Source organism: Marmota marmota, unplaced genomic scaffold, assembly GCF_001458135.2.
Source record: "Marmota marmota marmota unplaced genomic scaffold, marMar, whole genome shotgun sequence".
NCBI classification, from domain to species: domain Eukaryota; kingdom Metazoa; phylum Chordata; class Mammalia; order Rodentia; family Sciuridae; genus Marmota; species Marmota marmota.
In genome coordinates, this window is record NW_025999949.1 from 22896915 (window position 1) to 22924623 (window position 27709).

Below are 27709 nucleotides of genomic sequence, written 5' to 3' on the forward strand. Positions count from 1 at the left end.
TATTTAAATATTTCAGTTCAGAAAATAAAGACATTCAGAGTATGCTCTATTCTAGGTAGGGCAAATGTTATTTGCTCCAAATTCAGAAGTGGATCTTGAGCTGTCCAAAAGCTTGATGAGCTGACAATGAATTGATAATTTTGTAGAGATACAAACTCTTTAAGGATGTTGCCTTCAGGAGATTGTGAAAAATCACCCCCTTAATTAAAAAAAAAAATCATGATAATCTCAAATACAAGATAAGGAGGAAGCAATCTTCCTGGTGTCTTCTCATCTATGGAGTTCGGTACTTCAGACTTATCATTTTAGCAACATGGGAACTCACAGATGCAAATAAGCAGTTTATTGAAGAATTATCAGGAAAATGATTTCCTACACCTTGAACTGATTCTCAAGTCCTTTTTAATTTGGGGGATGTTTCAATCATTGATAACAGTCAAGAACATCGTTGTGGAAAGAAACTCTTGGTTTTATAACAGTAAAGTTAGGGCATTTATTGATTTGGATACCAGTTTAGCTTGGGGTTTTATCATTTATAAGCTGCAACCTCTTCAAGCCATTTGTGTTCAAGTCAGCTTTTCCAATCTGTGACAAAACACCTGAGTTAAACAACTTTAAAAGGGGAAAGGTTTATTTAGGGTCAGTTTCAGATATAGTCACGTGGCCCTGTTTCTTTTGGATCTATGGAGAAGCAGTAAGTACATCAAGGCAGAAGCCCAGGGCAGAGGAAACTTGTTCACTTCATGGTGGCAGGCTGGGAAGCAAAAGGACGAGAGACAGGAGATCCAATAACCCACTTCCTCCCACTGGGCTCCAGCTGGGAGACCAGCTCCCAAAGGTTCTACCACTTCCACCTCAGGTAACCTCCCCCCAGGCCTCCTGGTGCCCGGCACACTCCTCTCTTGGAGCACTTATGGCACACCTAGGCTTATTTCACGTCTTTACCTCTTGGCTCTGCAGACAGCACAGGGGCGAGGCTCAACTGGGTCACTTCAGCCTAGCTACTGGCGGTCCTCTCTAGAGGCGACCGCCCACTCATTCTCCCCGGCTCACGTTTTCCACGCACTCACGGCTCCTCTCCCGCTCGCTCGAGCCACTGGGACACAAAAGCTGTGCCTCTCCCTCCCCCGGGGCTGGCACGTAGTAAGTGCTCATCATTCGGGTGTGCACGGCTCACGCCCACGCGAGGCAGGCTTTTCCCTAGAACGAGCTCCTGCCCGCTCCAAATGGGTCCCAGGGGCCGGGACCGCCGCGAGGAACCGACTAGGACCCCGACCACGGCCCCCGGCCCCCGACGTAAGTCCGGTCCCCAGCCGAGCCCGCGCGCGCCACCGCAGTCGCCCGCTAACCACCCGGTCCCACCCCCATTCCCCACCCTACATCACGCAACATCGCGCTAGCGCCTCTACGGGCGGTGNAGCCTGCCGAGGAGCGTCGGGGCCGCGCTGCCCGAATCCGAGGCCATCTTTTGTTGGGAAAGCCGACCGGGCACTTTCCCCCGAGGGTGGTTGGGCATTGTCGCCGTCCAGGGAATACGGAGCCTCCCGCGCTCGCCAGCAGCCCCCGCGCCTCTCGCTGCCGCGGGCGAGCGCTCTCCGCGGAGGCGAGCTTCCCCCGCCCCCAGCTCCCTCCCACTGGGCACCTGCTGCTGGTGAGGGAAGAGCAACATTTTTCCAGGAGGACGAACCAGACGTCAAAATACACAGCATCGCCTGCAGCCGCCCCCCGGAGACCCCGTCAGGAAAAGGAAAGTATGGTTTGCCCGAAGGAGGAGAGCGCGTCTCGCCGGGAGCTGTTGGAGCCGGCGAATTTTTAATACTGCCTCCCAAGTCCTGTACGATTTATTCTTAAGATTGTTTTGTACTATGTATGATTTTAAATTTTGATCTCTGACTTGTAATCCTGGGATCGCGGTTCCTGAGTTTGGCCGGTGCCCCCTGTTCCTTTTGGTACTAGGATTTGTCCGGAGCCTCTAATTACCAAACCCCCACTGCGGGGAGAAAATTTCAACTTTGGTCGGTACTTCCAAAGAAGCCTTTGGCATCATGTGGACTTTTCTCGGAATTGCCACTTTCACCTATTTTTATAAGAAATGCGGGGACTTCATCACTTTGGCCAACAAGGAACTCTTCTTGTGCGTGCTGGTGTTCCTGTCGCTGGGCCTGGTGCTCTCCTACCGCTTTCGCCACCGAAATGGGGGCGTCCTGGGGCGCCAGCAGAGCGGCTCTCAGTTCGCTCTCTTCTCAGATATTCTCTCAGCTTTGCCACTTATTGGCTTCTTCTGGGCCAAGCCACCCCCTGGATCAGAAAAGAAGGAGCAGCTAGAGTCCAGGAGGGTAGGTTGACTTCAAAGAGAGCAAATGAATGTTTTATTTTAAAATTACGACTGGGGTAACTCAAGTTTTCTTTAAAGGGCAAAAGGTGCCATCTTAGATACTCTAGTATAAATTCTCATTTGGTTGAAAGTTCTAAAACCCTGTGCCTTGGCTACATCTTTGATACTAGAAAAGATTGAAAACATTTGTTTAATTTACCATGGACTGATCCTCACATGGGGGTTGGATATTGATTTAATTAGGAAATGCCTAACCAATGTTAGAATTCCTTTTGAAGGAGGATTGAATTGCTTTTTTTGGTTTGTTTAAATCCTTGGGTAAGGTTTGTATTTATACCTGAAAAGAAAGAAACTTGTTGTAGGTACATGTACTGCTTATAATAAGTGACAACTGACTGGGGAAAGTGACAACATTTTAAATAAACCTTGGGCAAAAAGCCCTTGTTCCCTAATCCATAGAGGCATTGCGTGAATTAGCTTGTCCTAAGTCAAGTGAATTGGTAGAATCATGTCCACAGTGAGGTGATGTTCCTAAATTGGGCCTGTCTTAAAATACAGGTGAAGTCATGACTCCTCTGAAGGGAGTGGAAGAGGCCAGTGGTAGATGAGGGGGACAGGTCATAGAGGCCAGGTCTTGAAGGGACTGTTTGCCATTGGCGTGGACTTTCCCTGAGAGCACTAGAGATTTTAAGCATGGGAGTAAGTATGCTTGATTTTTGACTTTTTTTTTTTTTTGGTGCTGGGGATTGAACCCAGGGCGTTGTGCATGCAAGGCAAGTACTCCACCAACTGAGCTATATCACCAGCCCTGATTTTTGACTTTTTAAAAAGATCAGTCTAGTTGTGAAATGGAGAATGGATTGTAGGAGTACAAGAATGGAAGCAGGGATAGCAGGTGAGAGGCTTAGAGCATGAGACCCAGAGAGACATGGCTTCTTAGGGTTAGGGCGAGTCACATACAAAGTAATGTAGAGTTGTGGATCTGTATCATTTTGCTGTATGCACATTGCACATTATAGAAGAGAGGGACTTAGAATTTTTATTTCTACCATTTCCGACTGTGAGTCTTTTGGCAAATTGCTTAATTTCTATAAGAATCAGTTACCTTTTCTAATAGATGGGGATGGCACCACTCTTGTTGGTAGTTAGGGTATTAAATGATTTAATATTTGCAGAATGCCTGGTCCATAGCCATCTAATAACTAGTAGTTATTAACATTAGTCTAAAGGTAGCACACCTCTGTTAGGAGGCTTTGGAGGAGGGCTGTTGAATTGCTGGGCGAGTGGGTTAGAGGAGGAGTAAAGGTGGGAGAGGGGATTTGTAATTCTCAATTTGGAAACTCTGGTGTTTCTGTCTGAGGTAACTTCCCTTGGGTCACTGAGCACTAGTCCAGGTGGCTGGAATGCTGTTACTGTCATCATACTGTGTTAAGAAATTTTGGAGCAGGAAAATTGGGTTGCCAGTAGTTGATATGGATTCTGTATTGTGAATGAATGCCGCAAGCTTTCTCTTCCCTCCTTAGAAAGGAGGGAATAGCTAGACTGTGGTCTGTTGAGCTCTAAGTTCTTGTTTGAATTATTTGTATTTCCACTATTGATCAGTCTCTGAAAGTTGAAAGTCTTGATTTCCTCCAGAGCACTCCTTCCAGGAGAGAGGGCAGGTGTGTGTGTGTATATGTGTGTGTGTGTGTGTGTGTGCGCGCGCGCGCACGCATGTATGTGCATGTGCGTGCATTTGCGTGCATGTGCGTGTAAAGAGAGGAAAACTTTTAGGAAGAAAAATGTAATGAGAATGGTTAGTTAATATGACAAAGGGGAGGACTTGTCTTGCTCCTAGAACAGTAATTTAAGGATAATCAGTTGTTCTAGCCATTAAGAAACAGTGATGGGAAGAAGAGATTTTATTATCTTCTCTCCTTAGAGGTTACAAAAAAATGGAATGGATAGGCCTCAGTCCATTATAGAGGTAAGAGAATGCTGGGTGAACGTTAGAATCACAGAACATCTAAAATTCTAAAGGAATTTAGACTTTGACACCTTCCTTTATTTGGCCCAAGTTCTTTAACTAAAACCTCTTTGAATGGCATGTAGTCTCATCTTAACCATTAAGGTCAGAGAACTGCAAGGAAGATGGTTTCTTGCAAATTCTATATCTGCTATGTTTTCAAATCTGTGAATTCACCTACCAAGAACAAATATTTATTACTAGGTTGGATTACTCTTTTTAGAAAATGAACACTATAATTCTTAGTGGGCAAACATCTCTCAAAACATGAATTTTTCATCTTCTATGATCAAAGTAAAAGTTTTTGCTGTCCAATCAATGATAGGTTTAATGTTTGCCTTTATCCCTAAATCGGAGGACCAACTGTTTGACTAGGCACTTAAAAAGAGTGTTAGGATGGGTGGTTGGAGAAGGAAGGAACAAACTAAATATGTACTTGTGTGTTAAGGACTAAAATTGTTGACAAGTCAAACCAACCTCAAGGGGCAATAGAGTTATTCTGTTCTTTTATAATTTTATTGATTTTAACCCTCAATTAATAGATCTGTATCCAGGACTTGATAGCCTTTTTGTTGTATGAATCAAACTGATTTTAGATTGCTTTTCCAGTGAAAATCTGGAAGGAGGATCAATGTCTTTAGAAATATCTAAAAAGACTGGGTGTGATGGCACAGAACTGTGATCCTAGAGAGTTGAGTGGCCGAGACAGGAGGATCGCTAGTTCAAAGCCAGCCTTAGCAACTTAGTGAGGTCCTCTTCAACTTTTCAAAACCTTGTCTCAAAATAAAAAATAAAAAGGACTGGGGATGTGATTCAGTGGTTGAGTGCCCATGGCTTTAATCCCTAGTACCAAAAAAGAAATATCTATAAGGTATTGAATAGTGGGTAGCATGAAGTTAAAGTAGAAGTTGTAAGAGATTTACATCTCGTAGATGCTCAGTCTATATTTAAAGAATTAAGTAATGATAGAATTTGTCCTCTAATATGTCTTTGAATCCTTTTTTAGGCATTCATTATGTTTAGCCTGGTATATATAACTACATATATCTGTATAACAGCGTTTTCTAAATAACAAGCTTGGAAAAAGGAATATATATTCAATTTTATAGGGATAACATTTTTATTTAATCAATATTTTAATATGGTTGACTTTTATTTGTGGTCTAGGTTTAAGAATGTAGCAGTTCACCAGGCACCGTGGAGCATTCCTGTAATCCCAGTGGCTCAGGAGGCTGAGGTAGAAGAATCGTATATTCAAAGCCAGCCTCAGTAGTTTAGCAAGGCCCTAAGCTACTCAGTGAGACCCTGTCTCTAAATAAAATATAAAAAAGAGCTGGGGATTTTGCTCAGTGGTTATCGCTAGGGGGAGTGGAGAAATAAATAATGTCCACGTGCTTCTGCCCCTTTCAATGCTTTATTCACTCAAATTACTCAATACAATTTCACACTATAGGTTCTTAATCAAGAAAATGACAATCCTTAATGCTGGCACTGCAATAGACATAATCAACTCACAGCAAACAATTCTAGATTAATTCTAAGCACTGCAAACACACTTAATCATGATAGGCTAATGACAGACATTCCCTCTGCGTGCTAAGTTCAGAAGTCTTAAGCCTAAGCTTTATGTCCAGCAGATGCACACTCACTCAGACCACGGTGATCAGGTCCGAACCAAGGCAGGCTTTTCCTGGAGAGGACAAGCAGATGAGTAGAGGGTTGTAGGGAGAAGCTGTGGCTCTCATCAAGGTCCAGAGGAGGCGATAGAGTTTGAGAGCTGTGAGGATCGTGCAGAGGATCAGGAAACTGTGACAAGTGATGGGCTGTCAGGTCCTTATCAGGTTCTCCAGCCCGAGTGTTTTCTTCTGGCTGAATCCCTGTTTATCAGATCTATTATTTATACTAAATTTGGGGGCTTTTTTGACCCCCCTTGTAATCCTTATCAGCTACCAGTGGATTTCTCCTTGATATCATTTACCTGGGGTCAGAAACATCTGGTGGTCTCCACCCTGATCTTCTCTCCTTTCCCTCTTATCAGGAGAGGACAGCCTGCCAGGGGCTCACTCTGTTTAGCAGGGTGAGGGGAAGTAACTTGTTTGAGGCCATATTAGAGAACTCTGTGGGTGTGCCTGGTGAGACTGCAGGTTTCAAACTGGAGTTTTTAAAATGGAGTTGCTTAGGCTCAGGCCTAAGGCCATCCTCACAGTGGTTAAGCACCTCTGGGTTCAATCCTTGTTAGCAAAAAAATTAAAAAAGTAGCAGTTCATTTGGTTTTATGAAGTCCAGTGCATCTATATGGTGGTAGTATGATACAGAGCTAACGAATTTGGAAACATAATTTTCTTTTTTATTAAACAGCACAGAAAAGGAAACAATATTTCAGAAACAACTTCAGTAGGAGCAGCTACCTCTATGTCAACATCTTCTCTAAATGATCCAGAAGTTATCATCGTGGGATCTGGTATACTTGGCTCTGCTTTGGCCACAGTGCTTTCCAGAGATGGAAGAAAGGTGACTGTAATTGAGAGAGATTTAAAAGAACCTGACAGAATAGTTGGAGAGTTTCTGCAGCCAGGTGGTTGTCATGTTCTGAGAGACCTGGGTCTTGGAGGTAGGTTTTATGGATTCTCAGAGAGTCATGTAGTATAAGTAAACACTCTTCACTGTATATTATTCTATGGATAGTAAATGGGTGTTCCATTTTATTTTCTTTTAAAAAAGAAACTGTATTTTCTGGGTGTGGTGGCACATGTTTGTAATCCCAGCAACTTGGGAGGCTGAGGCAGGAAGATTGCAAGTTCAAGGCTCGCCTCAGCAATTTAGTGAACCCTAAGCAATTTAATGACAGTCTGTTTCAAAATAAAAAATAAGAAGGATTGTGGATATGGCTCAGTGGTTAAGTGCTGCTGGGTTCAACTCCTGGCACCAAAATAAATAAATAAATAAACAAATAAAATTAACAACAAATTTGCATGAAAATGAAAGCAAAGGGAAAAATAATCATTCAATTGTATGAAGAGATATGAAGTAGACTCAATGAGATATAATGTCTACAGAATTGTAATGGTCAAAATTGAGGATTTGGGGGTTGGGGTTATAACTCAGTGGTAGAGAGCACTTGCTTAGCATGTGTGAGGCCGTGGGTTCGATCCTCAGCACCACAGAAAGATAAGTAAATAAAGGTATTGTGTTCATCTACAAATAAAAAATAAATAAAAAATTAAGGACCTGGAAAGCTCACAGAATGAGGACATGAAATTTAGTAAAAGGTGAAGAGGTACGGTGGTGCACATCTATGAGCCCAGCTATTCAGGAGGCTGAGATAAGAGGATGGCAAATTTGAGGTCAGCTTCAGCAACTTAGGGGAGAATCTGTCTCAAAATAAAAAGGGCTCAGTGGTAGAACGCTCCTGGGTTCAATCCCCCAATACCCTCCAAAAAAGAAAGAGAAATAAACTATCATTTGTGGAGTGTTATGGAGTGTGTGTACTTGCTATAGTGTTATTGCCTAGAATCTCTTTTTATTTTCTTCCTCTACTGGGGTTTGAACCTGTGGGCATTCTACCACTGAGCTACATCCCTATCCCTTTTTATTTTATTTTGAGACAGGGTTTGGCTAAGTTACCCTGGCTGTCCTTGAACTTGTTTCTTCTGCCTTAGCCTCCTGAGCAGTTGGGTAGAATTGTTTAGTTAAGTATCATTCAGCCAATGCATTTTATGCACCAGTCATATTCATTTAGGAACATTTATTTACTGTCTTCCTTGCGTGAGGTGCGTACTGGGTACCAAGGATATATTCTGGTGAGTAAGGCAGACAAACTGTTCTTGAGAAGCAGAGTACAAATACACCCAGGCCGTGGACTAGAAATAGCTTACTTGGTGTGTGGTAGGAAGCATGGGGTATTAATAAAAAGCACTGATTCTGGAACTAGATTACCTGGGTTTGCACATCAGCTCTGGCTCTTTTTTTTTTTTTAATATTTTATTTATTTATTTTTTTATGTGGTGCTGAGGATCGAACCCAGTGCCTCACACATGCCAGGCAAGTGCTCTTCCACTGAGCTACAGCCCCAGCCCCCAGAAGCTGCGTGACCTTGCCTAAGAATGCACCTTTAAACAAAATAACTGAACCTTCTGTGTATTAATTACCTTATTTTTAAAATGCCATACAAAGAATTTCTGTTTCTTATGTTAAATTATGAGGATTAACTTAATTTATATGCATCTTTTTTTTAATTTCATTTTTTATTGGTTTTATTTTTGTATAAGTCAGTTTTGTATAAGTCATTTTTGTATAATTTCATGTTTGTATAAGCCTTAACACCTTGGCTTGAGGTTTTTTTGTTTTTTTTAATTCTTTCTTTCTTTATTTTTAGTCATACATGACAGCAGAATGAATTTTGACATATAATACATACATGGAATGTACATACATCAATCATATTGTCAGTTCTATTCTGCTGCCCTTCCTATCCTCCTTACTCCTCCCCTCCTCTCCCATCCTTTCTCTCTATGCATCTTTAAAGCATTCAGAACAGTGCCTGGCATCTTAAAGGCACTATATATGTGTTTGCTCTTTTGTTTAAGGAACTGAAAAGGAGACTATATAACTAGAAAGTAGTGGATGATATAACTACAAAAAAGTGGCATGAAGTTAAGTCTGGGGAGGTAGGCAGCTGCCAGATCACACAGGGCCTTAAAGGCAATGGGCATGATCTCCTTTTCTGTTTAAAAGAGTGGCTTCAAGGGCTGAGGATGTGGCTCAAGCGGTAGCGCGCTCGACTGGCATGCGTGCGGCCTGGGTTTGATCCTCAGCACCACATACAAACAAAGATATTGTGTCCGCCGAAAAACTAAAAAATAAATATTAAAAAATTCTCTCTCTTAAAAAAAAAAAAAAAAAAGATTGGCTTCAAGCCTGTAACAGCTACTCACAGTAACACATTTTACACCATGCCTCAGCATATTATATATCTTTCAATCTGACTGAAAAATTTCCCCCTTTTTGTGGTGCTTGGGGAGGGAGGCCAGAGCCTTGTTCACGCTAAGCACTTGCCTTACCACTGAGCTACATCTGTAGCCATGGAATCTGTTTTATTTTTCTTTTCCAATGGTCTTCATGATTTCACCTGATTGTACAATTCACAATTCAAAACTTGTTTCATAGTTCACTATTTGATCATATCCTACCATTTGAACAATGCTATTATAAAAAAATATTTGACTATAAATTATGATGTTGGGGTATGGATTCAAGCTAGCAGTCTAGGGAGACTTGTTGCTAAGATCAAATGACAGATGATGAAGATCTGGATTAGCATGGTGGCAGAGGACAAAAAGACAAATGGACAGATTTGGGATAAAATTAAGGGACAGAAGTATCATGTCATACAAAGGGATTGGTGTGAGATAGGAGAAATAGGGTGGTATCAAAAGTGATTCCTATGTTAAGCAGCCTGCAGATGTTGGTACTGGGAGAGGAACAGGTATGGGGGAAATTTGGGTAGAACCTATCAAAATATCCAAGAGCAGAAGTCAGATTACATATATGAATCTGAGAGTGCAGAGGAGCAGTTTGTGCTGACCAGAGTCTTAAATTTCAGAATTGTCAGCATGTTGTGGTATTTGAAACCTGTGGCAATGATTGAGATCACCTAAGAGAATGTTTGCAGAAAAGAGAAGACAGAATAAACCAAGTCCTGGGAAACTGATATCTAAAGACTGTAGAAGAGGGAAGCAGGCAAAGAGACTGAGAAGGAACTGGCAGGATGGTAGAAGAAAGCCAGAATTGTTTGATGTCATTTAATCCAACAAAAGGGCATGTTGCTAGTAGGAGGGACTGGGTATTAGGAGATGAAAGGACAGGCATGGCATGTCGCTGGTGAAGGGTCAGGCAAGTATAGACAATGATCATTGGATGTGGCAATTTTTGACATTGACAAGAAAACTGGATTGGAGATTTAAAAATTTGAGCCTAGAAAACTATTCTTGAGTTTTTTTTTTTGTTATCAGAGATTGAACCCAGGAGTGCTTAACTACCGAGCCACATCCCCAGCCCTTTTTTAAATTTTATCTCAGGGTCTTGCTAAATTGTTGAGGCTGGCCTTGAACTCCTGATCCTCAGCCTCCTGAGCCACTGGGATTATAGGCATGGACCACTATGCCTGGCTTGGAGGATCTTTTCTAATAGCATAACAAGGACAGTAATAGTGAGATTGGGTTGTGAGGACAAAAGAGGTATTTGGATATGGGAATATGTCTGTATGGTAACAGATAGTAACAGAGAGGGAGAAACTTGATGCAAGAGAGGGAGGAGGTGACTAAAGGAGTGACATTCATTCAATATATATTTAATAAGCATTTTCTGTATGGCAGGTTCTGTCCTAGATACCGAGGTACAGTAGTGAGTAAACAGACAAAAAATTCCAGTCCTCATGGAGAATATGAACTAGTGGGTAGTGGGGGGGGAGTCATAAAAGATTATAAATAAATAAAATTTTGAGTGTGTGTGTGTGTGTGTTTGTATATGTATATATATATATATTTATAGAGCTCATACAGGCTTTAGAGAAAAATCAGAAAATCAGAAAAGGGGGACAGATTTAGGGGATGGGTACAGTTTCAAAGAGTGAGAAGATAACACTGAATAAAGAACTAAGGGAGGGGAGGGAGTGAGCCCTGGTGACACCTGGAGGGGGCAATTCCAGGCAGAGCTTGTCAAGTGGGAAAGCCTTGCCTTCTGGGCAGAGCCAGCCTGGTCTGACTGTCTGGGCCTTGTGAATGAAGGAAGGGAAGGGCAGCCCTTGAAGGGGTGGATGGAAAGGAGAGGGCTGGAGCCCAGAGGACTTTGCTGCCCAGTCTGAAGATTCGGTTTGTACTCTGAAAGGAAGCCATTGGAGAATTTTAAGAAGAGTTACTAAATCTCATGTTTTAAAAGTTTGATTGAGAGTATTATTTAAAATTATTCTGATAATATTGTGGCAAAGATGGTAAAGTGGTGAGGTCAGGAGGAGGGATGTCTGTGGGGGTTGTTGCAGAATCAGTGAGAACAGGATTGGGAAGCCAGCAGGTTCTGGTAGGACTTGCTGATGAATCATGTCAGGTGTGTGTGAGAGAGAGAGAGAGGAGCCGTAGTACTTAAGTGAGGCTACAAGTCGGAGATATTGCCAAGAAGAGGTACAGGACTGGACCCTGGGCCATTCTAATTATAGCAGTTAGTGAGGTGAGTGGGAGCCATAAGGGGGGCTGAGAAGGAGCAGCAAGTGAGAAAGAAAAGCAAAAACCTGTAGGACCTGGAACCTGGAATAAGGGAGCAAGGACGTTACGAAGAAGGGAGGTTCCACCTCTGTCCTTTTAGGTTCTCTGGTCACCTCCTTGCATGAGAGGCTTACTTGAGGCGAATGGGACAACATTCAGAGACAGAATTTGTTAGTTTTATATTTGAACATCAGACATGAGGAATTCTCCCAAACTAATAACTGAACACAGAGTCGTCTAGAGATCTAGCCTCACAGGACATCTCCATGGTCGTGCCTCAGTGGATGGATTCTTATATGCCAGCTGCAGGCCCCTTGATTTTGAACTTCCCAACATCCAAAATATGAAGGAATAAATTTCTATTCTTTATGTGCTACCCAGTTTCAGGTATTCTGTTATAGCAGCGCAAAATGGACTATTGGCATGACCTAATCAACTGATGAAGGCCCCGAATCCCAGTACCACTTTGTGGGGGTTAGGGTTTCAACATAGGAATTTTGGGGGTAGAGGTAGGGGGCACAGATATTCAGACAATGGCATGTTTAAACATAACTTTATATCACTTTATTTTTTTGGTACTGGAGATTGAACTCGGGGGCACTCGGCCCCTGAGCCACATCCCCAGCCCTATTTTCTATTTTATTTAGAGACGGACTCACTGAGTTGTTTAGCACCTCGCTTTTGCTGAGGCTAGCTTTAAACTCAGATCCTCCTGCCTCCACCTCCTGAGCCACAGGGATCACAGGTGTATACCACTGTGCCTGGCTTGTATCACTTTTTTAAAAAAAATATTTATTTTTTAGTTATAGCTGGACACCATACCTTTATTTTATTTATTTATTTATTTTTATGTGGTGCTGAGGATCGAACCCAGGGCCTCGCATGTGCTAGGCAAGTGCTCCACCGCTGAGCCACAACCCCAACCCCTGTATCACTTCTAATGTGTGTGCTAAAATTCACTTTTTCAATCTTAAGTGTATTTCCAATACTGTTAACCTTTCTTTATCATTATCATTTTAAGCTTATTCATAGTATTTCCTCAATAAATACTTTATAATGTATCTCATTTACTTTTTGAATTTAGATTAATGTTTAGATTATTTTCAGTTATTCTTTAGATAATATAATAGTGAACTTACTCTTGCATGTAACTTGAAAAATTACTTAAAAATTATGTATTATTTTTAGGATAAATTTCTTAGTTATATTTCCAAGATTATGATTATTACTCAAAAGGTGGTTACTTCTTCATATTTGTTGATAATTAAATAGTTATTTATTGTATTCACTAGTATAATATTGATTTATCTAGTTTATCATAACTTCACCAGCAATTTGCTAGATTTGGTGTTTCCTTCAATTTTTAAACATCAAGTTTTAAGCATTTTTTCTTTCTTTCTTTTTTTTAGAGAGAGAGAGAGAGAGAGAGAGAGAGAATTTTTTAATATTTATTTTTTTTTAGTTTTTGGCGGACACAACATCTTTATTTGTATGTGGTGCTGAGGATCGAACCCAGTGCCGTGCGCATGCCAGGCAAGCACGCTACTACTTGAGCCACATCCCCAGCCCTTAAGCATTTTTTTCTGATGACTGTTCCTGTATTGCTTTTCATGAATCACCCAATACCCTTTTTTGCACATTATTATTGGTGTTTAATGTTTTTCTGTGATATTAATGAGTAAATTTTATGTATAAATATTTATCTTTTTGTTTGATGTTTTCCCCAAGGTGTTGCTTCATCATTTTCAATTGGTACTTTAACAATGTTATCTTTTCTACTGAATTTTTTTTTCTTTTTCAATTGCTTTTACTGATTTAAACTTAAGAAAGCCCCCTTTACATGAATCTAATGAATTCAGTGGGTTTTTTTTTCTGCTAGCTTTTCTATTATATGATTTACCAAAAATTACTCCTGAGTTTATTCTAGATCAATTTTTACAGATATTTTGAACTCATCAACACCTTTCCATTTGTCTTGGGAAATCAACTTTTTTCTTATATATGTATAGTAATAAATATAACTAAAATATGTGATATTTTCATTTATATACCCTTTTATTTTTTAAATTTTTTTAATTTTTTAAATTTTTTTCTTCCCTGTGTGTCTCTGTGTGTGTGTGACATCCATTTATCTGTATGTTGACATAGTGTTAAGAACTGAATATGTTCCTATCATTGTAGGCAGACAGTTTAACTCAGGCTTCATTTCATGTTGCATTTTCTTGCTTGTCTTTCTGAGGCAAAGTAGAATTACAGATCTGAAATAATTGTGTTATCTTTAAAAAGTACCTCAAATTTGCTAAGACTTTATTATCATCTAGAAACATCAACATTTTTTAAATAGTTATATTAATTGCTTAGTTCTCCAAATGATCTTGTAGCTTTATGTAGTGGAGATTAATTTTCACTGTCTCTGTTCTTGGTACCTAGTATAACTCTGGGCATATTAAAAAATTTCTGATAGTTTTGAGCTGAATTGTTTTGCAGATACAGTAGAAGGTCTTGATGCCCAATCTATAAATGGCTACATAATTCATGATCGGGAAAGCAAATCAGAGGTTCAGATTCCTTACCCTCTGTCAGAAGACAATCAAGTGCAGAGCGGAAGAGCTTTCCATCATGGAAGATTCATCATGGGTCTCCGGAAAGCAGCCATGGCAGAGCCCAAGTAAGATGAAGCTTCAGCTGTGTAATGTTAAAGGGTTAAATTTGGCCTTTGTACAAATAAGATTTTTATAAACTCTCATGGAAATTTTAGGCATATTCTAGAACATAGGTATAAAATAAAAACATCAGAAGAGTTTATATTCAGTGCCTTTGTTAAGGAGATCATATAGAGAATTTTCATTTCAATGACTTAGAATTATAGAGAATTTTCCTTTGACTAAATAAAAATTGTGCGATTTTGATTCTATTGAATTTAGAGGATATACTTGTTATAATAACTATAGCATAAATTCATGTGTACCCATAAGTCAGTGCTGAGGATTACAAGGACAGATTCCTGTTCCCATCTCACTGAGAACGTAGTATGACAGGACTGGCTGCTTCTCTTGATTATTAACTTAATATTTGCCCGTAACCTTTAAATGCTGTAGCTAAGGAAGTTTTGAACATGAGGACACTCATGATTGCCACAGACTTAAGTGTGTTGACACTTAAGTAACTTAAGTAATAAGTTTAAGTAAGTGGACTTATCTGTAGGTTCTAAAAAGACTTTGATCTTTGATATCCATGGAGGTAGAATATATTCATTGTATAAAAATGGTAAAATGTCGAGATTATGATTTTTATGATTAAAAATACTTGTTCCTAATAATTTGTTGAATAAATTGCAATTTTTCCCTTTCTATTAGTAAATATGTGTAAGTATTTACACATATCTGCATACATTTTGCTTTTTAGTGAATTAAGATAAAGATCTAGTGTTCCTTTTAAAAATATTTTTAGGGGCTGGGGTTGTGGCTCAGTGGTAGAGTGCTTGCCTAGCTTGCATGAGGCACTGGGTTCAATCCTCAGCACCACAGAGAAATAAAATAAAGATATCGTGTCCACATAACACTAAAATATAAATATTTAAAAATACTTTTAATATGATTTTATCACTAATATGTATTCTTTGTTGGAAGATTATGAAATAAAAACACATAATTTTAAAACTTGCTAATGGTTTTGCTTTTATTCTTCTAGACCTTATGTGCACACGTGAGTGCACATGTGTCCAGTTTATATGAGTAAACTGGAGTTAAGGCATAAGGACTTTATCATATCTAATTTAAATTGCTCAAGTATGCTGCCATAGAAATTTCTTTCCGTTTGTTTATCCTTCAGTGCCAAGTTTATTGAAGGCACAGTGCTGCAGTTGTTAGAGGAAGATGATGCTGTGACAGGAGTTCAGTACAAGGACAAAGAGACTGGAGACATAAAGGTGAGGTTATCCAGGGTCCTCTCTTCCTAAAGAGGTTTCCCCTTTTTATCCTTCCCTTTTAAAAACAGTGTACTCACCTGCTTATATTCATTGAGTTCTCTGTAAGCCCTGTGCAGCAGGATGGGTTGCAGATTGCAGCATTGCCTTTAGAGCACCGCAGAATGTTAAAACATAACCAGTATACCAACAGTATGAAAAACTGAAATAAGAAATATGCATCAGCAGAGAAGCAAAGAGGAACTAGCAAGAAGGAGTCATCAAAAAACAGTTGATTCAGATAAAATGAGCAATTGTTTAAGCAGAAATACAAAAGAGAATCTTTTTTTAAAAAAAATGATTTAGCTGCCTTTATTTGAAAAATTTCATGGTGGTATACTACACATAACACAAATTTACCCTCTTAGCACTTTTTAAGTGTATAGCATAGTAGTATTACTATATGTACATCGTTATAGGCAGAAATAGGAGGCTCTTTTGGGGGAAAAACAAACCAGAATAGTTATGCTTATGTTGGTGTAGTAAAGAGGGAGAGCCAAAGGGCCCATCTGGGCTGCTCGATCAGGTCACAATCCCCACCTAGAAACTGTATTCTAATAAAGAGTTTGCAAGTATTTCTTTTCTTGTAGTGTGGTAATATTAATACATATATAGCCGTTTATAAAAATTCTTCTAAGCCCTAGCCACTGATTAAAAGCACTGTGTGAAGTTTGAAAAATTCTAGAATGAATCTGACTAGGCCTTGAACTTTGTATGAGATTTAGTCTTCTTTCTACGAGATTTAGCCTTGTAGCTGTTTCCTCTCTTGTTCATCAGATTGGGGAGTAATTCCTCCTGGTTTCAGTGATAGAGCTGCAAAAGGAGTTTATCTTCAAGAACTCAGGAGTGTCTCTAAAGATGGGTCAAGCAGTGTCTTACGTTCACATAATAGTTCAATTGCCCTCCATAGTGTTGTCTGATAATATATTTAAATCTGTTCATTCACATTCTTCTACCTGTACTGTGTATTTCTAACCATTTAGCTGACTCTTTTCTTTCTGTATTGTAGGAACTCCATGCTCCATTGACTGTCGTCGCAGATGGGCTTTTCTCCAAGTTCAGGAAAAATCTTGTCTCCACTAAAGTTTCTGTTTCATCTCATTTTGTTGGCTTCCTTATGAAGGTATTGTAAAAGTATAATTATAGAAAAATAAAAGCATTTTGAAATTTGAAAATTATTTAATATTTTATTTTATTTTATTTTTTTTAGAATGCACCACAGTTTAAAGCCAATCATGCTGAACTTCTTTTAATTAACCCAAGTCCAGTTCTCATCTACCAGATTTCATCCAGTGAAACTAGAGTACTTGTTGACATTCGTGGAGAAATGCCAAGGAATTTGAGAGACTACCTGACTGAACAAATTTACCCACAAGTTCCTGGTAAGAAATGGGATTTTACTCTCATTGTAATCTACAATCTGAAAGCAGATCTCACAAAAGGCTCTCTGTCTCCCATTCTCCTTAAAGCTAAAGTAGACTAAAATAGAGATAAACGTGGCAGGTGAAAAATGCATCCTTTCAGCCAGATTCTCTGGTACTGAACTATTTCAACTGGCAATCAAAAAGTGAAAACCAGTTAAATTTTTTTAAAAAGTTAGTTCCAATATGTTTTTGTGATAATTGAAGCATGATTTCTGAATAGTTAGCATTATCATGTATAGTATTTTTTTTTTTTGGTAGTCTGGACAGCACTCTAAAGTTTTTGAATTCTTAAAATATCTCCTATACTGTTTTTGTATTTGACTTTTGGAGTAATGGTAGCTACTATTGATTGCAAGTCTACCACATGAGAAGTGTTTTACAAATGTGATTTCTTTTAATCTATGCAACCACCCTATGAGGTAGGCATCATCTTTGTTCCCACTTTACACATGAGAGAAGTAAAGTTCAGAGAGATTGTTTAGCTTCTTTAAGGATAAGTATAGACTGTGTAATCCTTATCCAAAATACTTGGGATTAGAAGTGTTTGACTTCAGATTTTTTTCAGATTTTGGAACATTTGCATAAACTTCACTGGTTAAGCATCTCTAATACAAAAATCTGAAATCCAAAATGCTTCCAGAGTGTCATGTCAGTACTCTTGTTTCAGATTTTGGGTTAGGGATGTTCAACCTGTATTAGTGGTCACAGAGCCAAGGTTGATATCAGGGCTGACTGGCTGAGGGCTGACTGGCTCGTGCCTGCCCCAGAATATGAGAGCTGTAGGAGATCTTCAAGGTCATTTTTGTTTTGAATCGAATACGAAGGCTTTATGATTTATGGGATTTTTAGATATCTTATGATACTAGTTTTTTGAATTTTTCTTTTTTTTGAGAATGGAAAGATGTAGAAAAGAAAAGTAAATTGTTAAGAATGTTGGTAAAAGGGCTGGAGATGTGGCTAAGTGGTTAGCATGTGTGAGGTCCTGGTTATGGTTTAAACCCCAGCATGGGAAAGAAAGAAAATTTTTTGACAAAAACGTTGAAGGAAAACTCTGCTTGTTAATCATGATATGTTTAGAGTAATAGGAAACTATCTTTGGTATGAGTACCTTTAAACAAAAATTCTGCTTTTGTTGGTTATTTTTTAAACTAGGTGAAACCATTCTGTTTAGCTAACAAGATATTAATAGAAATAAAGTAGTCAAATGTAGATTTTTAGGACATTTTATTTGAATGTATGTATATAGAAACATTGGATAAATTTTCACTCAGTTAATCCACTTTTGAAGCTTTCAGATGGAAAAATTAGGTATATATATTTAGAAAAAGAATTGTCCATTACCTGACATTTTTAACATTGAATTTCTTTTATTGTAGATTTGGTGTTTTTTGTTTGTTTGTTTTCTGCAAACTAGAGGTTAAACGGAACAGGCTGCCCTGAAATCATTGACAGGAACTATTTGTGGATTTATATTAATACTGACTAGAATACTGAGGTTCTACTCCTTGTGTGAGTGTGACAGTTTTAACATAGGCTTTCTGTTCCTTCATTCTCGTACTGGGGACTGTGGGACAGTTCACTTTCCATCCAAGTAGAAGCACAAAACTTCAAAAGTATCTGAGAGAAGAGCTAATCCAATCATTTCATTATATAGATAAAGAAACTGAAGCTCAGACAGGTAGAGCTGGCCTGTGCCTCTCAATTTGATTCTTTTTCTAGTATGTTATTTATGAATTGGTGTAGTATTTTATCTAATATTATCAGAATATGTTGATTGCAATAAATTAAATTTGTCAGTTAACATTTGAAAGAGAGGTGCATGGCTTTTTCCCTGTCTCATCTGATTTTTGTCTCAGACTTCCTCTAATTTCTTTGTTCTTTCAGCTGTATGTGTATTTTCATAGATACCTTAGTCATTCCTTAGCATGAATAACTAAGTGCTTAATGAATAATTTGATTAATAAAACAGCTAATTAGTTCTTGATTTGTGCTTAATAATATAATTAATAAATAGCTACTTCTTGCTTGATCACAGGGATATACATAACAACCATAACAGATGTACAGTAGGTATTTGTTTGTACTTGATGTTTGTATACTGGATAGTTTTAAATTGAAATGTTATGAACTATACATTTATTGTAGATCACCTGAAAGAACCATTCCTAGAAGGCATTCAGAATTCTCGTTTGAGAGCCATGCCGGCAAGCTTTCTTCCTCCTTCACCAGTAAACAAACGAGGTATTGTTTTGTTGGACTTACTTTATAAAGGATTCAGTATTCCCAGTGACCTATGTGATTAAGTGTGTAGTAGCACTGTGAATAACACATGGGATGTAGAATTACTAATACCAAAATTAATATGATATATTTGGCTAATGCTTAATATTGGTTCTGTTTGAGTCATTGTGCCACTCTTTGGGGATACAGCTATTAAAAGTCAATCCTTCCCCTGGAGAAGACAATTTCTAGTTAGGAACTTAGAGGGTGATTTCACAATGTGTGGATAGAGTTCATAATAAGAACCCATTCATGGGACCACAGATGCCCTGTGAAGGGCTGTGCAAGCCAGGGAGGTTGGTTAGGCAGGACACTGCAATAAAGTTAAAGTTGCATCTGGAGGATGAGAGGGAGACCATTGGATGGACAGTAAGATGAGGGACTTATAAGTAGAGGGATGAGCATCTGCAAAAGCACCACTCCTGAGAGATGTGGGACTTTCTAAGAACTCAGGTCCTATGACTGGAGCCTAGGGTGGGTGTTATGTGGCAGATGGGTGGAATATATGTTTATCATTTAGTTTTAGTACCCCAGGCAGTGGAAATCATTGAAAAAAAAAATTGGTACCTGCCTTGTTGAGATATAATCTGCAAATCATTCAGCTCACGTATTTATAAAGTATACACTTCATTGGTTTTTAAGTGTACCCACAGGTACACTTAATATTCACAGGTATTTTTATTGCAAGGAAATATATTTCCTATATGTGGTCCTTTGTAACTGACTTTCCATTTAGCATAATGATTTTTGATTGGTTGGTTTTGTTTTTTAGGTTCATTTGTGTGTGGCATGTCATCCTACATTTGTTTTCATGGCCAAATAGCAACCACTGTATGGACATATCACGTTTTGTTCATCCACTCATCAGTTGTTAGGCACTGGGGTTGTCTCCACTTTTGGGTTATTACAAACTATGCTTCTGTGAACATCATGTACAAGTTTTTGTGTGGACATGTGTTTTCATTTTTCTTGGGCATATACCTAGGATCATTATTGTGGGTCATAAAGTTATTTTCCAAGGTAACTGTCCCATTATACATTTCCATCAGCAATGTATGAGGCTTCCAGTTAACATTCTCAGCATTTGTTGTAATTTTGCTCTTAGCCATCCCTAGTATACTGGTATGAAGTGATACATCATGCTTTTGATTTGCATTTCTCTCATGGATAATTAAGTTTAATATTTTTTATTTGGTTATAGTCAGTTTAACTTCTTTGAAGAAGTATCTAGGGCTGGGGTTGTGGCTCAGTGGTAGAGTGCTTGCCTAGCATGTGTGAGGCACTGGATTCAATCCCCAGCACCACACCAAAAATAAAATAAAGGTATTGTGTCCATCTATAACTAAAAATAAAATATATTTTTTTTAAAAAAGAAATATCTATTCAGATTTTATAATTTTTTAATTGGGCAAATTTTAATTGAGTTTTGAGAGTTCTTTATATATTTTAGATGCAAATCCCTTTCAGATATGTGATTTACAAAATCTTTCTCATTGAGTTTTCATTTTCCTTGATGGTATCTGTTGGAATATATAAGTTTTTTTAAAATTTATTTGTATGTGGTGCTGAGGCTTGAACCCAGCGCCCTGCAGGTGCTAGGCAAATGCTCCACCAACTGATCCCAGCCCCAGCCCCTATATAAGTTTTTAATTGTCATGAAATTTGGGTTACTTCTCCTTCTTTCACTTGTACTTTTCAAAAAATCTTAACTTTAATTGTTCTTTTTAGATATACATGACAGTAGAGTGAGTGTATTTTGACATATTATACATACATGGAGTATAACTTATTAGGATCCCATTCTTTTGGTTGAACATGATGTGGAGTTACACTGGTGGTGTATTCATATATGAACATAGGAAAGTTATGTCACATTCATTCTACTGTCTTTCCTAATCTCATCCCCTCTCCCTTCCCTTCATTTCCTTTTGTCTAATCCAATGGACTTCTATTCTCCCCCCATCCCATTGTGTGTTAGCATCCGTATGTCAGAGAGAACATCCAGCCGTTGGTTTTATAGATTGACTTGTTTCTTGCCTATGCTTTTGATGTCATATTTAAGAACACTTTGCCCAATCCAAGGTCACAAAGATTATACATTTATACTTTCTGCTAAGGGTTGTAGTTTCAGTTTTTACATTTAGGTCTTTGATTTATTTTGAGTTATATTTTGTGTACGTATGGTGTGAGGAAGGGGTTCAACTTAATTTTTTAAAAAATTTTTTAGTTGTTGATGGACTTTTATTGTATTTATTTATATGTGGTGTTGAGAATCGAACCCAGTGCCTCACACATGCAAGGCAAGCACTCTGCTACTAAGTTACAAACCCAGGCATGTGCCACTGCTCCCCACAAATGCAATTGATTTTTATATATTTATCCTTTATTTTTAAATCTTACTAAACTAATGTTCATTGAAAGCTTTGAAGTTGGTGTATGATTAGATTTTCATTTTAGAAATATTACTCTGACGTTGTGGAAGATAATTTGGAGGACGGTTCAGACTAAAACGTTAGTAAAGCTACTTATTCCATGTGAGTGATGATAAAAAGCCAGGACTAGGGTTGTGAAGAGGCAAGTAGACAGAGGGTTTGGGTGATGTCTAGGATATAGACTGTGAAACTCAGTGATTAAGTTGGATATTGTATTAGAGAAAGTGAGGTCTGTTGGTAGAATCCAGGTTTCAGCTTAGATAGTTAGCCATCTGCTGACATAGGAATAGGAAAGAGTTAAGTTTAGGGAAGTGTGGGGAGAGGTGAATATGAAGTATCTATAGGGCATTTGGGGATGTGTGGGGAACTCCACTGGGCACACAGGTCTGGAGGAGAGGCTGCCTCCAAGCTCTTGGTACACTGTGCTCCTGAACACGAAGATTGCAGCCTGCTGTAGAGACACATGCATAACAAGCTATAAACCAGTGAATAAACTAATGAAAGATGAAGGAAGCCAGTGCCAAGTTGAAGTAAACAGTGTATCCTCTTTGGTGGGTTTGGGGATGTTCCACAGAAAAGGCAGAAAAGAAACTGGATCATGGATTGTGGCTTTTAATGAAGGTATTAGAATACCTTCTAATTAAATATTTAATTTAATTAAATATTTGAATTACCATTTAGAAGCCACCTTTTTATAAGTTAATATATGTTTATTACAATTAATAATAACTAATGTTTTTTGTTTCATTTGCTTTTAGTTAAAAATTAGGTATAAATGTAATATGACTTTATAGAAAAGAATTATATATAATTCTACCACCTTAACATTATTATTATTTCCTATTAAATAAAATTGAGGTAGTGCTTTGTTTAAAAGTCACTCTATGTTGTGGGTCATTGAGTAAGCATTTGTCCTCAGGATTAGGGGTCTTGCAAGGTAAAGCCCAAGTCTCGCTGCTCATAAGGAAGTGCACTTGGAGTTTTTGTGGGCTTTTTGCTTCTGTGGTTTTGATTCAGGGGAGTGCTGCCCCCATGCAGCGCAGGCAACTAAACCAAAGTCACTCGTCAGAATTTGGGGTGACACAAAATACTATGCAGACATGTAATACTTTTTTATAAGCTTCAGGATGGTTTCCCTGGCTCCCAGCCTCAGGCTTCCACAGGGGGGCAGGAGAAAATCAGGAGAAGCTGATGAGAGAAGGCAGGGTTCTGGAGCTGGCTTTTATTGGGGGATGCTGGTTCTTAGAAACAAAGGGCAAGGGGTAGTATTACAAAGGAACAGGTGATTGTGACTCAACCCCACCCACTAATGCCTACTCCTGGAGCCATGCCTCATTATCAGAATAGAGGTAAAGCCCAAGCTTTGTGGGGCACAAGAATTGTTCAGTTTCTCTTGCTCAGGACTGAAGGGCGTGTATTTCCAGAGTGGGGAGCTAGTTTTCAGATGATTCAGCCAAAGTTTATTCTCCTAATTAACATCCGATGACTTTGAGGCCTGTGTTGTCTTCTACTTGGACTGCAGCGTGCTGGGTATCAGCCTGCTTTCTTTTCCGTAGGCCTGTGTAGACATGGCTCTACGGGACACCAGCCTTGAATGTGCTGGCAACCTCAGCGGTGCCTTGCCTGAAGACTTGCCTTTTATGCCTGGATGCCCATAGATTCTTTTCATTTTTTTCACATTTTCTTTTGAAAAAGGTTTTATAAATATGTTGACTTGTTGAACCTAGAATAAGATTCGTGAGTGAGTTTCAGGACAGAGACCATACTCCTGTTGTCACTGTGTCCCCAGTGCCTGGCAATATTAAGCACCCAGTAAATACTGAGTAAATCAACTTTTGCTTCAAACAATTCTAGTCATGGCTTATTCTCTTGTTTTTTTTTTTCACATTCCTGCCTTCGCTAGTTCATATCAATAATGTGTGTTAACAGAGTAACCATTTTTTTCTTTTGTGTTTTGTCTCATGCATGGAGTGGCTCCAGGATGAGTGGTCTTTGTTGTCTCTCCTTACAGGTGTTCTTCTTTTGGGAGATGCATATAATTTGAGGCACCCTCTTACTGGTGGTGGCATGACTGTTGCCTTTAAAGATATAAAACTGTGGAGAAAACTGCTGAAGGGCATTCCTGACCTGTATGATGATGCAGCTATTTTCCAGGCACGATTTTAGATCATTCTTTGACAAAAACGTGTTTGATTTTTTTTTTTCTAGGGGCTCAGAGCAAGAGGGATCTGCTGGGGAAATCTATGCCTGGGAGTCTGTGCTCTTTGAGGGTTCTTAGGCATTCCTGCCCAGGCTTAAAGAACCTGAATTTCAACCTGTAAACCTTACAGAATTTCTTAAGTTTCTGGATTTTAATATTATGTAACAACAGGTTGCTATGGGCCACTTTGCTCATAGTGGTTTTAAGTTTAGCTTCAGTATTATATAATGAGCCCATTGCTCTGGATTTTTTTTTTCTTTTGTGGGGGGGAATGAAAAACACAAGGCAGTATCACTTACAGATAGTCATCAGGGTAAATATCAGTTTGAGGTGATTATAGATGTCAGTTTATGTCCACTAACCATTACTCTATAATAAGTGATCTTTTCAATTTTTAGGCCAAAAAATCATTCTATTGGTCAAGAAGAAAGTCTCATTCCTTTGTTGTGAATGTCCTTGCTCAAGCTCTTTATGAATTATTTTCTTCCACAGATGGTAAGTGTAGATTTTCTGTTAATAAACATTACTAAATTGTATAGAAAGGAAACTAATTACGAAAGTTAGTAATTAATTCAGACATAAAAATGTTGCCCAAATTAATAGTTCTTTTTAACTTCATCCTTATGCAGGATTTTTAGTTTCTAATCATGATGTATTTACCACTTTGGAAGGCAGTTGACTTTCCTTAGACAACATTAATAGCAGTACCTCAATGTCTGCACTGTTTTTGAATTTTTCTGGTCCAGATTAGATCATACATATCCTCAAATAAGATTGTGATGCAAGGTCTTTCTCATGTGGTCTTTTTCTTCCTGAACGCTAGTTTAAATTTTTTTTAAGGTAATATTTTATAAAATGAACAGGAGCTTCAAATCAAGTGTAGTTTCTCCCCTATTACAATACACAGTTGGACACAATACCATTTATAATTATGAGGTGCTGATTGAAACCCAGGGCCTCACACATGCTAGGCAAGTGTTCTACCGCTGAGCCAGCCCCAGCCCCAGCCCCTACCCTTTCTTTATTTGAAATATTTCTGTGCTTCTGTTTTTGTTTCCATTTTGTGGAGAGGTAATGGACAGTCTATATACAGGTTGAACATTCCTGATCAGAAAATCTCAAATGCTTTGAGCTCTAAGTTCTTTGTTGATTATAAAAGGTGATACAGTATAAATGCTTTCTGTAGCTTCTACAACCATCAACTCTTCCTAAAAGTAAAAAATAACTCATTGATTGTGATTTACCAAACCATTCACTCTCATGGAAGTTAAAGTGACTGGTTGGGCAAGTAAAATGAAAATAATAGTTAAGTTTTGAGTTTTTCTTAGCTGTTCTTTCTAAGCTTTTCTAAGCTCTTGAATTCTTACCTTACAAATCTAAATCCACCAAGAAAACAGAAGTTAGGAAATTAATAAAAGATTGAAGGAGGAAAGAACTGTATTGGAACAAAAGTTTCTTTATCTACTACATTCCCTTTTAAAGAATATTTATTTTTCCATTCAATCTTTTATTAAAAAATTTGTTGTAAAGAAAACTTGTGGCATATCTCAAAAAGACAGTGATCTAAACTGCTAGAAAAATAATTATGTGCTATGTTGTGAGGTTTAATGAATTTAAAAGTATTAAACTATACATATATAAGGCAATATGATTAGTTACTGCTCAGAGTTGTTCTTTTTAACTTGATAATTTACTTCCTAGTTAAGATTTGGGTTGCACATCTCAGAAATTGGAAATTTGGTTTCTACAATTTTGAGGACTTTGCACACTATTTGCATTATCATGAAATCAAATAAATAACTTTTAAGTAACTCTTAACTTCTTGGATCTAAATGTTAATGATCATTTACTGACAGTAACAAGTTCATTCATATTTATATTACCATATAATGTTGATTGTGGAATTTAAAAGAAGTCTTAAATTGAAATTCTAGGACTAGATATTTAAAAATTAGCTGTAAGGTTTGGCATCTGTTCTGTCTTCATTATTTTTTTCTGCCGTATCACTAGTACCCTAATATAAATATATGAATATTTTGACTGAAACTAATTTTTAAATTTTATTTTAGATTACCTGCATCAACTAAGAAAAGCCTGTTTTCTTTATTTCAAACTTGGTGGAGAATGTGTGGCAGGTCCCGTTGGGCTGCTTTCTGTGTAAGTTGTTTTGATGGCACAGAGGATTTTCTCATGACTTTTCAGTTTAAGCAAGTCTTTCTTCCTTAGACGTGTTGTCATTTTATCACTCACAAGTATTCCAATCAGAAGGTGGCCTCAAGACATGAAAAAAGGCCACACTTACCAGAGTTTTACCTCCAGGAAACAGCACTGACCAGAACTGGCTGTAGGGGGAGACTAAAACCCTTGATTAAAATTGAAATTTTGGAATTGTTTCTTTACCTGTGGGTCTGTCCACAGTGATCTCATCTGAGGGAGCTCTGAGTAATTGATAAATTTGAATTGAAGCGCTTCATTGACTCATGAAGCTGTTATTAGTTCTAACAATGTAGACAGAAGTGGGACTATTCTTTGAAAATCTGCAAAGTGAAATTCTTTGTCATTTTACATTCATCTATAATCTGAATATCTGCACTGACTTTTTTTTTTTTTTTCTTTTTTGAAAAACCTAGACTCCAACAGACCAGGCCATCTAGTACGTTAGACTGTGCCTTCAAGTTTAGTGACAGAGAACAGCTCAAAATATATGACTTGAATGAGGCCGAGTGGAGTTTATTGGCTTCTCTGAAAGGGAAATGTAGATATAAAAAATTACTTTTGCTTGCTATGATCTGTAATAGACAAACCGGTGGAGTCCTCTGAAATGTGGAATGTGTTAAGTGTTACAGATGATGACATGTAGTTGGAACCTTTTATGAATACGTTCTGATTTCTGGGTTTTAACTTTTCTCTTATAGGTTGTCTCCTAACCCTCTGGTTTTAATTGGACACTTCTTTGCTGTTGCAATCTATGCCACATATTTTTGCTTTAAATCGGAACCGTGGATCACAAAACCCCGAGCCCTTTTCAGTACTGGTGCTGTCTTGTACAAAGCGTGTTCTGTGATATTTCCTCTAATTTACTCAGAAATGAAGTATATGGTTCATTAAGCTCAGAGGGGACCATGTGGAACTCAAGTCCCGTGAGAAATTCTGGAAACGGCTGTGTGCCCACCACTTCTGAAGTGGCCACTCTTGGACCAAGACTGGGATTACTTTCTTTGTGATGTTTTTGTATATAAGCATGTAAATATATGCCTTAATTTTCAATTTAAAATGAAGGGTAAAATAAGTTAGATATTTAAAAGATATGATTGTTACCATAAATTAGCACTAACATGGAAAAACTTCAGTTTTTCTTTTGATTTCAGTATTGGGGATGAGTCTTGGGACATGCAAATAAAATGAAGAGTGAACCCTGGTGTCTTTGCTGCTTGTCCTGGAGTCCTTTACATAGCTGCATGACAATGGAAGGGGCCCAGAGGGATGGGAAGTGGAGAGAAGAACCTAGTGCTCTCAGTAACTGTGACTTGGGGAAGTTGCCTTGTCTCTGGACCTTCTTTCCCTCAGCTATCCAGGGAGGCAGTTCTGAGTTCTCTGAAAATATCACGCCTCTTCATGAACAGCAGCCAAGGACTTTATAAATCCCCCTGCAACACGCTAATAAGCCAGGCTGGCAGCGTTCAGGAAGCAGTGAACGGACAAGTAAGTGCCTGTCTGAGCTGGAACAATGCCTTAAAATTACTAAAAATTTACAATAACATTTTCTTCCCATTTTTAATTTTTTTCATTTACTTGAGAAAATACTTGATTGGC

At 38.3% G+C, this 27709-nt stretch overlaps 1 protein-coding gene across 1 annotated transcript; it reads left to right on the top strand.

Annotated features, from left to right (window-relative positions):
- Positions 1-1801: 1801 nt before the first annotated feature.
- Positions 1802-27309, top strand: Sqle (squalene epoxidase). The gene is made up of 11 exons (XM_015486462.2): positions 1802-2336; positions 6699-6951; positions 14084-14264; positions 15428-15524; positions 16570-16683; positions 16771-16942; positions 19130-19225; positions 23708-23850; positions 24295-24391; positions 25966-26053; positions 26812-27309. Exons 1-11 carry the CDS (start codon positions 2046-2048, stop codon positions 27002-27004), a joined length of 1725 nt encoding a protein of 574 aa, XP_015341948.1. The 5' UTR covers positions 1802-2045; the 3' UTR covers positions 27005-27309.
- The last annotated feature ends 400 nt before the right edge of the window (positions 27310-27709 follow it).

Bases quoted from the DNA above. Each gene is read 5' to 3' on its own strand.
- Sqle (XM_015486462.2), top strand. From the start codon at position 2,046: ATGTGGACTTTTCTCGGAATTGCCACTTTCACCTATTTTTATAAGAAA. The intron at 15,525-16,569 runs GTGAGGTTATCC...TCTGTATTGTAG, and splicing joins AAGAGACTGGAGACATAAAG to GAACTCCATGCTCCATTGAC. The intron at 16,943-19,129 runs GTAAGAAATGGG...CATTTATTGTAG, and splicing joins AATTTACCCACAAGTTCCTG to ATCACCTGAAAGAACCATTC.